Source organism: Wasmannia auropunctata, unplaced genomic scaffold, assembly GCF_000956235.1.
Source record: "Wasmannia auropunctata unplaced genomic scaffold, wasmannia.A_1.0 LD336032.1, whole genome shotgun sequence".
NCBI lineage: Eukaryota > Metazoa > Arthropoda > Insecta > Hymenoptera > Formicidae > Wasmannia > Wasmannia auropunctata.
Genome location: NW_012026858.1, coordinates 81,181 through 94,141, shown reverse-complemented (window position 1 = coordinate 94,141; position 12,961 = coordinate 81,181). Strand labels below are relative to the sequence as shown.

The 12,961-nt window shown below is 39.6% G+C and overlaps 2 protein-coding genes across 6 annotated transcripts in view; both read right to left on the bottom strand.

Annotated features, from left to right (window-relative positions):
* Window positions 1–400: 400 nt before the first annotated feature.
* LOC105452389 (small nuclear ribonucleoprotein Sm D3) lies at window positions 401–1,465 on the bottom strand. Its single transcript, XM_011693443.1, has 2 exons — window positions 965–1,465; window positions 401–552 (listed from the first exon to the last, which is right to left on the bottom strand). The coding sequence occupies exons 1-2, from the start codon at window positions 1,278–1,280 to the stop codon at window positions 440–442; spliced, it is 429 nt and encodes a 142-aa protein (XP_011691745.1). The 5' UTR covers window positions 1,281–1,465; the 3' UTR covers window positions 401–439.
* Window positions 1,466–3,085: 1,620 nt separating this feature from the next.
* Window positions 3,086–12,961, bottom strand: part of LOC105452388 (AN1-type zinc finger protein 5) — a 21,766-nt gene continuing 11,890 nt past the window's right edge. Inside the window, exons 1-5 of one of the 5 annotated variants that reach the window (XM_011693441.1) lie at window positions 8,620–8,689; window positions 8,417–8,499; window positions 7,464–7,939; window positions 6,588–6,759; window positions 3,086–6,514 (exon numbers count right to left, since the gene is read on the bottom strand). In XM_011693441.1, the coding sequence (XP_011691743.1) occupies window positions 6,366–6,514; window positions 6,588–6,759; window positions 7,464–7,748 (606 nt within the window). In that variant the 5' untranslated portion in view covers window positions 7,749–7,939; window positions 8,417–8,499; window positions 8,620–8,689 and the 3' untranslated portion in view covers window positions 3,086–6,365. Of the gene's footprint in view, window positions 6,515–6,587; window positions 6,760–7,463; window positions 7,940–8,416; window positions 8,577–8,619; window positions 8,707–9,044; window positions 9,462–12,961 lie in introns of those variants that run through there. The other 4 variants (XM_011693439.1, XM_011693442.1, XM_011693440.1 and 1 more) reach the window with 4 other exon arrangements.

Genomic DNA, 12,961 nt, shown 5'->3' with positions numbered 1-12,961 from the left:
TTTAGTTTTCAGACACAATGGAAGGAATAAGAAACAACAAATTGATACAAAAAGAATCAGGAAAAAGTCGGAGTAGGATAAAAATCTGCCTTTTTCCTAAATCCCTATGTTTAACTCCCTGTTCCTTACTTCTTTCAGTGTATTTTATGTTGTAAAATCGATATCATAAGGTAATCTATCAGATCGATTAATCAGATCATATTAAGCAGATCAAAACAGACAGTGAAATAGCATTATTTGATTCTAATTTAGCTTCGAAGAAGAAATTTTAGTATGTATAATTATAATACAATTTATTTATCATTAATCACATTAAAAATGTAGATTACAATTTTAAATGTATGCAGAAATATTATTTAGAAATGATACAAAAAGATGGTAATGAAATTACACACTCGTATTTAAATAATCAGAATATAATTCTTTATTATCACAAGATTTATCCCCTGCCTCTCCCAGCTTGAGATCCACCAGGTTGACTCTGTTGATTCAGCCAAGGTGCCGAACCAGTGCCCTTGCCTCTCTGATTTTGTCCTCTTCCTCTACCACGAGCTGAAAGCATTTTATTAAAAGCATAACACACAATTTCTCAAATGTACACGAGTGCAATACATGCAAATCTTATCTTAAAAAGGATTTAAATCTACAAAAAAAATTTACTTTATTATTAAATATCTTTACTGCACTAAAAAAATATATATATATATACAATTATCTCCTCTTAATTAGATGAATGATATAATTACTATTCACTTAATTGTTCTAATTAATTTTTAAAACAAAAATTAAGGTCTTAGTTCTGTTCATTCTTTATATTCTGTTAAACCAACTTAATTCATCTTAATAATCATCTTCTCTCGCTTTCGATTACAAGTGTCTATTTTTTCAGGATATCAATACTTCTTCGATTACATCATTCGAACGACGTTTACAGGGAGTAACGGTCTTGCGTTACAGCACGAACCTTGAGCTCGCAATATTGCGGATTTCCCTCTGCCGGCTGAGCCCGATCCCTTGCCACCAGGTCGCTTGAACATGGGCGCGTTCTTCAGCATATCCGGTAATATGAGGAACCTGATCTTCGAGCCGCGGATGTATACGTTCTCCAGCTGTCCCACCTGACCGTCCCGATGCGTCACTGTGATATTCTGCATCTGACAATTCATGTTGTCCTCCGCTTCTATCAGTTTACCGCGATAGACCTCGCCGGTGTTCGTCTCACAGGTTATGATATGGCCCTCCGCCTCGTGAAGCACTTTAATGGGAACTCCGATCGACATTGCGGCTGGATATCGTCGCGAACGCTTTTCTTGGAACCTTAGAAACCCTTGCAAGCGGCAATTCGTTGAAAAATATTCTCCAACGACTCTTGTTGTAGTACGCTTGAAAATCGTTTTCACAACAATTACGCCGGCAACTGCAACGATGTGGAGGTAATGAGCGAGTACTAACACAAATATATCGATCGATATATCGAAAAGAATCGTTGTCCATTTTGCGTTGTCGTTCGATCATGTTTTGGAATTTTCAAAAAAAATAATAATAATAAATGCAATGCAATTTTGTTAGTCCTCATTATCTGAATTATTATTATTGGATGTTGTTGAACAGATAATTATGACCTTTTATTTTGTCCAATGTTATCAGTCTCACGTGTCACAGTCGTGGACAAAACGGTTGCGACACGTTTTATGGTTAATACCATTCGGTGCTCATGCACTATAATATTTTGAGAATGCGAACCACGATTACTATCTCTAGACTAGAGGCAGTACACTAATTGTGGTTTGCAAAATATTACAGCATTTCAAACCCCCTCTCTCCCCGCCTAAAAAAAAATGGGCGTTTATTATTTACTTAAACACCAATGAGATACTATTAAAGATCGACAATCATATATGGAAGTTAACATGGCTGTTAAAAATTCAGCAAACAATATAATATTAATTTTATAATTTATTATTAGACGGGCTAATCAATATAAGACTGTATAATGGATTAATTAAGGATTGCAAATTAGAGATTAGAATTCAACCAGTAGAGCAAAACGGATTAAAATTAAAATTATATATTGATCGAATTCGTCAATCCTCAATCTCCAATCGTATAGTCTGATACGAACTTTATTACATTTTACATATTACATGATCGGTCGACTCTTCCGAATATGCCTTTAAGATCACGGAATACGGATTCACATGGTAGAAGCACGATGTTCCGATCAATCACAATGCCAAGCTCTACAACATAAAATGGCGACTTACGCTGATTCATGCTGATTGTCTATAAATGTTATGTTACATGCGTTTATATTATATCGTTATGTAAATTCGCTGAAAGATATTTTAATTTCTGACAGAAAATGGCTTCATGCCAAATTTATATAAGTCAAAAAAGAGAAGCGTATTTGCGTTCACGAGAATCAATAAAAAGTCCCATTGCCCACGTACTATTTTCCTATTGAAATAATCATTGTCACATAATGCCTTGTTATCTAACTTTTTAATTCCTCACGTTCACCGCGGGTTGATTTTCACACAATGGATGTAAATTATACAATCGAAGAGGCATTTATATTAGGGTTCGGCATTTATATTCGATTTTACGCGATTTAATTCACATGTAGAGCGAGTTCTAACCAAAAATAGATAAGAATTCGTTTTCTTGAATTTTCAAGTATCCGATTCCTCGCAAAATTTTTATTCACGGGAAAAGCAGTTGTCCCTTTTCTTTTCACTTACTAATTTCCTTTTCGATGACCATCGTCGCTTATTTCTTCTTTTTCGTTCCAATTTCGTAAGATATCTCAGAAATAATTTTCTATTCTTTTATTATATATCTTATATTTTTCGGTAAGACAGACATTAATGGTTTAACTTTTTTAATCATACATGTGTTGTATAAAATTGCTAAAGTCAAAACTATAGTCAAAAACTGTACGCGAACAAATACATTTATCGCATATAGAAAAACATGTTCGACGTGTAACTTGCGGCGCGTTTACTGTTAAATTTTTAAAAGGTATCATTTATACGCATAAAAAAGCATAAATTCCGGTCAAGATGTTATCGGGTACGCAGCGTGATAAAAGATAAACCGTTTATTGCAGCAAAATTTTCATTACAGAGAAAATAAGGTCGCACCTCATTCAAACACGTCCGGGGGGGAAGGACGTTACCTCATCTCGTCTTTCTTTATCACTTTGTACAGTATACAGCTACAATATAATTCGATGAGGTGCTAATTAAAGAACCCTATATAAAGTAGTTTTCGAGAACACACAAAAAACGATTTCCGGCTTTCGTTCAGGGGCGATTGCATTTATATATATTTTGTTTTTAAATATACATAAATATAGTCCGCTATAATTATAAACGTTTGGAGAACCGTCGAAAGGGTCCGTTAAGGGCCTGAGAAGGAAGAAGGACGCGAGTCGAGGGGGCGGGGGAGGGAGGAATGAGAAGGAGGGAGGAAAAGCGTAGGTGTGTGGGAGCACACTAACTTCCTTTACGTACGTGAAACCTAAATGTCTAAAGCATTTCAAAAGGATGGTAATTGTAATCATATAATATATTAAAGTTGATGTTACTTTTTTAATAGCTTAAACGTACTAATATCAATCGTAATAATTACAAGCATCGTGTTACGTCCTTATATAGTCAGCCGAGTACGATCATCGCTGATAAACTTCTTTTTTGTTTCTTTCTCTCTGTCTCTCAATCTTTCTCTTTCTCTCGCCTCTCCTATAAATCATTTATGTTCCTCGCACGCATTCCTCTCTGCCTCTCTCTCCCAGGCATTTCTCTCTCTTTCTCTCTACTCTCCACATACGCATTTCTTCAGTCATTCGCTCCCTCTTTCTCTTCCTCTCGGTCATTCGATCGCTCTCGCTAGGCAAGATTATTCCGATATTGCGATACACGTTAGAAAAATATGCTATGCCTAAAATAGGATGAAGGCCTGAAGGCAACCATTCCGTCGATATTACTGATAATCGGTGTTGTGTGTGTACGTGTGTGTATATGTTTATAAGTGTATGTGTGAATGTAAATGTGTGTGTGTGTGTGTGTGTATGTGTACGTGTCTATTGTATGGTGTGCGTTTTCTTCTATACACGATTCTGATTTCTCTCATCAGCGTTCTTAAAAAGGTGCGCCAAAAAGGAAAAAAGAACAGATTCATCGACAACAATAATATCTTGATACAAGATAAAGTATATATATATGTATATATATGTATAATATATATATATATTGTCTATGTGAAGTCGGCGCATGTAAGTCGTCCCGTAAAGATCGCGGAGAAATCGTGCCCGAATTATACCGATGATTATACCGAAAGTATAATCCTCTTATTTTTTTTCCCGATTGCCTTAATTTCTAGGGTATCGTTAAGTCGCAAAAATTTCAGGAAACTCTCTCAGCTGCGACGCTGACGTTGTCCGAAGAGAAACTCGTTCGCGGCTGGAGGTACTTTCGGCGGCGACACGTGAAGTATATTTGGTAACTTAATACGGGATAACTAATGCAGAGCGTTCGCTTATTCGAGAATCTGAAGAAAGAAAAACACACAAAAAGCTTGATGACCTTACGATTATACATTTAACAGAACGCTTATATTTATCGAAAATAATAAGATATTTGATGTACATTTTTTTTTTGAGGCGACGTAAAAATAAACGTTTTAGGCGGATAATATTTTACTTTATACAAGTCCACTAATTACAAAACAAAAAATAAAAACACGGCAGCACAATTTAGATTAAAGCGCTTTGTCCCAAGATAACACAAAGAAAAAAAAAATGGCAGGAATCACTGCTACTTTGTTTTACGCGAAAAAATCGGGAAGTCACATAGTATGTTCTATTTTTTTAAATACTCTTTTCCCCAAATATTCAATCTCGCTTATGAAGCTCTCGAGGAATTGACCTGTACGTGAGGTGTAATTTGCGCAGTTTTATCGTCTTCACTCATCTTGTTTTACAGGAATACAACAAAGCTGGACACAGCTATAGCACCTTTTTTAGCGTATGCTATAACTTTACAAACATGTGTAAGAGTAGTAACGGGCGAAAAATAAAAAATAAAATTCAGCACGAGTTCTTTTAAGCGCGGAGAAGAAAAATAGAAGTATGTACGTGGATTTATAAAATTTATCAGTGTAATATCCTTCGCGCACGGTTTTTAGTATACGTTCACACTTTACAAACTTTAATAGTTCTCTTCTTTCATCGTTCACATAATGCCCGGCCTCTCTAGACATTTTATTAATCATTTACTCTTACATTATGCGCTGCTGTGCAGCACCGGAATACCTCGCGCAGCTACCCTACGAAACTCGCAAAACAAGCAAAAAAAAATAAAGAAAACGAGTATAAACTAATCGACTTCAACCGTTAACAATTCATTTATGCTCTAAGAGAAATCGAAGAGAATACGTTAAAGAGGGATTGAATTTACAAATTCCAGATTGGCGGCCGTAGTGTAAATAATTATTTGCAATATAGGTTGAAACATATTTAATGAGTAATAATTGCTGGTTATATTCACGTGAAATTGGACATAAACACACAGTACTACTTATACTTCATTGCATTATTTATGAATCAATAGACTAATATACTTAATAATTATTAGACTAATTATTAACCTAAGATTGTGATCACCCATCAACGTCAGCCATTACCTAAGCAACATTCCCTATTTTTTACTTTTTGATATATATAAACGAAACAGTAATGTATAAAATTTCTCGAACAAACCAAAACTCCTAAGAAGACGTCCTGGACCGACTGACCGCACCAAGAGTTCTGCCTTTACGTAAAACGAGCTCCATATTCGCAAAAATTTTTCCATTTAAGTAAATTAATAAACATAATATAGAATAATCATAAACCGTAATAATCATGAAGATAATAATAGGTAATAATAGTAGTAAGCTGGCAGCAGTTAGTAACCAGGTATATTCTCAATTAAAATTCTCTCACTAGATGACAATCTGAAACTTACATGGCACTGGCATCCAATTACGAATCATTCACTCACGCGCACACATTCTAATTTGCAATCTTTCGTTTATTTGTTCTGTCTGATATTCGTTTCTTTTCCTCTTCATTTCTCTCTTTCTACCTCACCTCGGCATTCAGCTACAAAACAATTTTACTGTCGCTCTTGCGCGCGCGCTCTCACTCACACTCATTCTCTCTCGCTCGCTCATCGATCTTACACGCTCGCTCGTTTCACCCCTCGACGTGCGAATCAGCTGCCAGATAATTTATCTCGTTTTCTGCGTGTTGTTTTTTTTTATATTCTGTTTGTTTATATAGTTATAATAACCATTTTCCCAACGACTACACACTAAATAGTTCAAATTTTTTGCACTTTTTCACCAACAACAACTGGATTGTTGCGCCGAATTTCTTGAGCGCCCATTTCTTTGTAATCGAATTTACAATCGTGCTTGTCACTGTATCGATGCACGGCGCAGAATAGTCCTCCACAACGGCACTCAAATCCTGCAAGTTCATCATCGTCAAGACAACTTATCACGCTTCATTACTCTATAATTTACATCACACTGGCACTTACCGGTCAAACCAACTTTTTTGCGACATACAGCACAACGATTTTTCTTCTTCTTAGATTCTTTATCAGTCTCTTTGCCATCAAAGGAGTCGTCTACATCGCCACTACTCGCCGATGAACCTTCAGCTACTGCACTGCTTACACCTACTTCACTTTCCTGGTCTTCTCTGTTTACCTGATTGACAAAAGTAACACACATCGTTAGAACAATGAAAATAATTACTGGCTATTTTATGGTTATCTTTTAAATTTCCTTTATATCTTTTGTATCTCTCTCTCTCAAGTTTCTGTTATATCCTATTTTAAGATTTAATGGAAAGAATTGCATTGTTTTGTACATTACAAAAACATAAATCCTTTATTAATTATTGATTAATCAGGCATAAATTTCAGATTACTTTTTATTGTACTTATAAAAGTTATTAATAACACATAGAACATGTGCAGATTGTTCAATGAATTTTCATGATAATCAATATCAGGATTGATGTTTTTAATATAATTAGATATGTTGCGTAACTTTCTCTTCAGAAATATAGATAATCTATTTTTGTAGAGAGTACAAGTAATTATATAATTTCTTGATCTACAGTCCATGTATTTCTATAAGTAAAGAAATGTTCATTAAAACAACGCAAAAGAAGCTATGGAATATATATGTTGCAGTTCAATGTCTCGTAAAGTTTACTCGAACAATTTCTTATATTCTTTCCTCTTGCTGTTTTGAAAATATACGTTTTACAGACTAAAAACAATTTGATGTATACGACCTTGCGGGTTCAGGACTGCTTATAAGCGCTATTTTCTGCAAATTAATTGAAAGAACAAAGGCGTTACGTTTGTGCGGAATAGCCATGGAATTGACATGGTGATACTCACTTCTTTGGGACTGGGCAGATCCGACGATGACTGAGGTATAGTAGGAATGGTAGGTTGGGCCGTCGTTCCTGTAGCCGCTGGGCTACCAAAACTGCCTTGCAACGTGCCAGCGTTACTGGAGACAGTCTGTGAGGTTGGTACAGTGGCAGCTGACACCGGTGGTTGCTGTTTCTTTTTTAGATTTTCCTTATAGCAAAGGGAACAAAGGCCATCAGTAGCTGGCGAGCCATAAAATCCACAGCCACTGCGACACAGAGCTTGCATAGGATTAGACTCTCGTTCCATAACTCTCGTCTTTGTTAGTGTCACTCTTCGTTAATCAAGGAAAAACTCCCGTTTATATCCTAGTTGCGATCACTGCCTTGAGAAACAGTGGAAAGTTGCAGTCAGCTTGGTGTAGGATAACTAGGTGTAGTCCTTTGCTGCGGCTCTCTTCCCAATTGCTCCTCTGCAACCGTGTGTCACCATGTACTCACCTGTCACAGGTAAATTGTGCAATTAAGCAGGGGATAAAATTAAATTAAAACTAGTTAATATCTTGTACTACAAAGCTTTCGAATAAGTAATATGAATAACTTGGTATAATATGGTATAAGCTCAAATAAAACGTGCAAATATAAAAAATATTATCTTATAAATTTTATTCTTATATTTTGTATTTAAATATGTAAAACAATTATCTTTTATACAAATACATGAATAATAGTATACATGAATAATAGTTACTTTGAAGAAAGCATAAAGTACGTTTGAAAGTTGAAATATGTCATAACCAAGAATGACAAAGCGCCAAAACGATCAAAGCAAGATCATAAAGACTATTTTGCACGTTATAAATATTAAACTCGATATTACATCGATAAATTCGTAAGGTATTTTACATTATCGTGATCTTTTCAATGACAAAGAAAAATAAACGGACAATATAATTATCCCACCATAAAGAACCACACCTGAGCGACACGTATAATAAAGGCTACGAGCGAGGACATGTCCGAGATGGTCGCGTTACTCGAGTGATAATTACGACACGTGTCTAAGGGAAAAATGAAAAGCAGGCTAATTTTCTCAAAAAACGTCAAGTAACACACACATTTGCACACGTACACACACACACACACGCACAATGTGAACTGGCAAGAAAAGAAAATGGGACCTATCAACAAATTATCCAACTTCCTGCGCGCTATGCAAGGTCAGAGCACAAACGTCTCCTCAATGGAGCATGCCCTTGGACCTACGGACGCACCGAGGCACTCGATAATAACCGAAATTCCAACAAAAGGCCACAACAGCGTGGGATAAAAAGGGAGACTAATGCCCCGACTGCGTGCGAGGCCGAACGTGAGCGCGACGGAGAGCGGAGCAGGCGAGAAGTCTGGTGGGAGCGAGCGAGAGGTCGAGAGGAAGAGGGGAAGCACAATTCCTAGGAATTTTTACTACGTCATCTTGGCGATCCGATATATTTTTTTTTCTCTTTTCTTCCTTTCCGTAACCACGGACGAGAGATAGCCCCGGAGGAGATCGTCATCGCGCGCGGCGGAAGGCGTGAACGTGCGCGCAGCGCACGATATTACTCACTTTCCAACACGCAGCCGTGTCGCAACCGATGCACAACATGGAGTAGGAATTTGTGCGAGGCATTTAAGTGGCGGCGGCCGTATCCTTATCGCGACCCGCGGACACCCCGCGCACAATAGGACTGTCGAGAGAGAATCGCACGTCTCTTTCGCCCGTCACGGTGGCACTCTCTCTCTCACTCTCTCTCTCTCTCTCTCTCGTTTTACAATCCTCTCGCGGCGCACTTCGCACGAAATCACGAACGATACCGAGGCAGCCTTCGCCTCGCGTACCCGTCGTGCGTGGCGGCGGACGACGGGCCGTGGCGGAATCGGTCGCGCGCTATAACGTGGCCGTGTGCTAGCGCGCGGTCTTCCCGGCTCGCGACGCTCGATATCACCTCCAATCCGCGCTAGCCCGCAAGGACGGAGGAGAAACAACGATAACGACGGACGAATGTTTTCATGATGGCGATCGGCGGACCACAGGCGCGCTGTGCTTGGCTTTTGGGCGGACGCGTAAGCGACGGCGGCACACCGCGCGCGCGAGGCGACGCCGATACGGCACGGCGGACGCGGTGAACGGCGGCAGCGGCGGCGGCGGCGACGGTCGACGGTGGCTGCCGCAGCGGCGGCGGCGGCGGCGGCGACGACGGCGGCGGCGCATCAGCGCCGATCGTGGACACGGAACTTCAACCGCTCGCCATCGCCAGCGCGTTCGCTCGGCTGGTATACGTAAACGGGGGTGGCCCCGGGCGCGGGGAGAGCCGCCGCGCTTTCTCTCCCGATCGCAACAAACCTCTCCTTCGGCGAAAATTTTTGTGATCGCCCCCCCGGATCGCTTCCCACGATTTCGTATATGCGGCGCGCAACCGCGAGGAGCAGCGAGAACGCGGCCGGTTTCGGGAACGCGAGCTCTCCGGGCGGAGCGATTGGCTCCAATTGAATCCAATTGATGCCGCGAACCGCAAAGCGGGACAAGTCCACTTTTTGACACTCTGACACAGTTGTCGCGCGCGAGCTATTTAGGAGATTCTATATGTAAAGATGAATTTTGCGCTTTTTATTCAGCGCTAAAGACATTTTACGATATATGTGCCTTGTGAGAATAATATTATATTAATGTATGGTCTTAAAAAGCGCGCGGAGAATCTGTGTCACTCGGAGAATCAATGGAATCCAATTCAAAGAATATCGAAAATTCGCGTTTACTTATATATGAATAAACAGTTCTATAAATCTTTTCCAGGTTGTCTTCTAAACGAGATTAAGTAAGACATTTAAATATCGCTAGCTAGGTCATCGATCTGTTTTATTATTAGCTTTATTTTCTAATTGAGAAAAGGAAATAAGAAAATATTCTTGAATGCGACACAAATTCCATCATTATAATCACGTTTCAGACTTTAATTAGGTGCGGAGAGATGGAGAGACGTATTTAAATCTCGGATGTTTATCGTTCGTGCGCCGTTAATGAAAAGTTAAGATGGCGAGAGTTTATAGATCAATCACAGCGAGCAGAAGCACAACGCTTTTTCTGCAAAATTAGTCTCGCAAGAAACACACATACAATCCCACATATATCTGTATACATTTATATAGAATGTCCCAGAAATTTTGACCTCAATTCTAAAATTGATGTTTAATAATTGGTGATTTATTTGAAATCTAGCTTTTTTAAATTCATATGTCGATACACAACTTTTAAGTTACGAAATATTGTGCCCGTATTGTAGTTCAAGATATTAGATGTTGAAATATACAATAGGAAACATCAAAGAGACTTGGCTGTATCCTGTTATAATAAACGTGACGGTTAATTATTACTGTAAATAGGAATTGTTATAATACGGCGGAAGATTTGGGAACGGGGCGATCAGCCTACTTTTCAATCATTTGGCCTCATTAAAACTACTCGACTGCTTAAAGCAGTCTTCGTCGAATAAAGAGTATCTTTATTTGAATCAAATGTTACCTCTTCCCTATCGGTTATAAGGGGTCGCAGGAGGTTAAGAATTGGGTCAACCGTCTCGATCGGGAAAAAGTTATTAGTACGCGCATATAGAACCGTACCGAAAATAGTAGTTGAAAGCGTGCGCGTTCGAATGTCTGACGAGTTTCTATCGATATCGAATAACTGGGCTGAATTATAAGTACGCCGAATTGAAATGCATAATTCGCCATATGCCTCGGTATCTTTAGAAAACGAAATGAAGGATAGCTAATCCGAGATGGAAGGGAGAAACGGAAAGCTCTCGTGAATTTTCGTCATTCGAGCGTTCGAATTCCTGACATACGTACTTTTCGCAAATGGTATTCGTGCAACGATGCGAATATGTACAGATATTCGTAAATGAGAGAAAATTTTTCAGGCTGAATCTACGTTGGAGAATTAAATTTATTTCGGGATGATAATCTTTTTGGATGAATAATGATTTCACGTCGAGATTTCAAACATGCGAGAGACGTAAATATTTTCCTCCGAGGAACATCCGAGTAACATTAGCATTAATTGCATCAGATAGCAAACAGAAAATTTTTTTTATTGGGTTCTGATAAGCCGCAAGCGGCATTTACATATAAAATTTCAGCTATCGCGCGTTCATGCGTAATCGCGTGTTCATTTCATCAGAATATTCAAACACTTGACTTATGACCGTACTTTCTTATAAATAAAACGCTTCAACTAAGAATTGTCAAAGTTCACTGCTCCTTAATATGTATATAAATAATTTCAACGCGCGATATAAAATACATTATGTGCGTTTGCGCGTGCGGAAAAATAATCATTTTTAAACTTTCCGTCGTACGTGAAAAATCCAGTTTTAACGATATCAAACTTAGAAGCACATCGTAACGTCCAAAAGTCTTTAGAATTACGCGAGAGAAATAATTTACCTCCCGTAGCAATTCTCTCGTGTTAGTGTCACGATAAAAAAAATTGTGCACACACACACGCACACAAGATGCATGCGAGGCAGACAGAGAGTCGAAATCTGTTTGTTAAAAGGGAGGTGACCACGGGATCGGAGCAGCTGCGTACAGAAACGCCGCGGTAGTCAGCGGACGGCACTGAAGTGAGGCGATAATGCGAGGAAAACGAGTGGATAAGAAAGGGGCGGCGGGGCAGGAGGAGCGGCAGAGGGCACACGCGCGCTCGCGACGCCCCGGTGCGGAGCTTTCTAGCACTACGAGACCCGCCGCGATCAAACCTTCCTGTAAGGTGTTTCCAAAGCACACTCCTACGCCGCGTGTGCGACGGGGAGGCCGGGACAGGTGGCACGACGACGACGACGACGAGTTTTAATGCGGCGATTACTCGACGTTTAATTCCCGCCGCGCCTCGCGCTCGCGTAATTCTGTGGCGCCGCAACGGGGAACGATATCTCCTACGCCAAACATCATCGAGCAAACTCTGATCGTCGCAAACACGCGCTCCCCGAATGACTTGCTCGCCTCCTCGCGCGAGAATGTGTTAGCGCTGTGACAAAGCGCTCCGCTCCGATCTTTAAGTCTCTCTCTCTCTCTCTCTCTCTCTCTCTCTTGTCTCTCGAGAAACGATGATCTCAATGTTTACGAAGAGATGCAAATAAATCCTGCAATAATTCGCACATGAATATTTACATATAGACGAGAATATAATGGGATAGAAGCCCAAGGCAAGTACTCGAGTAATCTCGAAAGTGACTGACTGGTTATTCGAACTGACTGGTTCATTCATTCTCCTCATCTCGTCGCTGGCCTCAACGCAACGCAACAACAACGACGCTGTCTACGACAGTTATCATACGTAGAAATGCCATAGCTCATATTAGAGTATCTTTATTGAAAGCAAAAACAAATCGCACGAAAAAATGGCTGAAAGCGCAGCCAGTCCGGGCAACGTGCATGCGAACAGTCCGCAACAGCAACAACCGCAGCAGCAACAGCAGCAGCAGC

What these genes read in the sequence shown, in the direction of transcription:
- LOC105452389 (XM_011693443.1), bottom strand. Translation starts at nt 1,280, where the DNA reads ATGTCGATCGGAGTTCCCATTAAAGTGCTTCACGAGGCGGAGGGCCAT. An exon ending in CGCAATATTGCGAGCTCAAG is followed by an intron (nt 553 to 964) that starts GTTCGTGCTGTA and finishes AAATGCTTTCAG; the next exon opens with CTCGTGGTAGAGGAAGAGGA.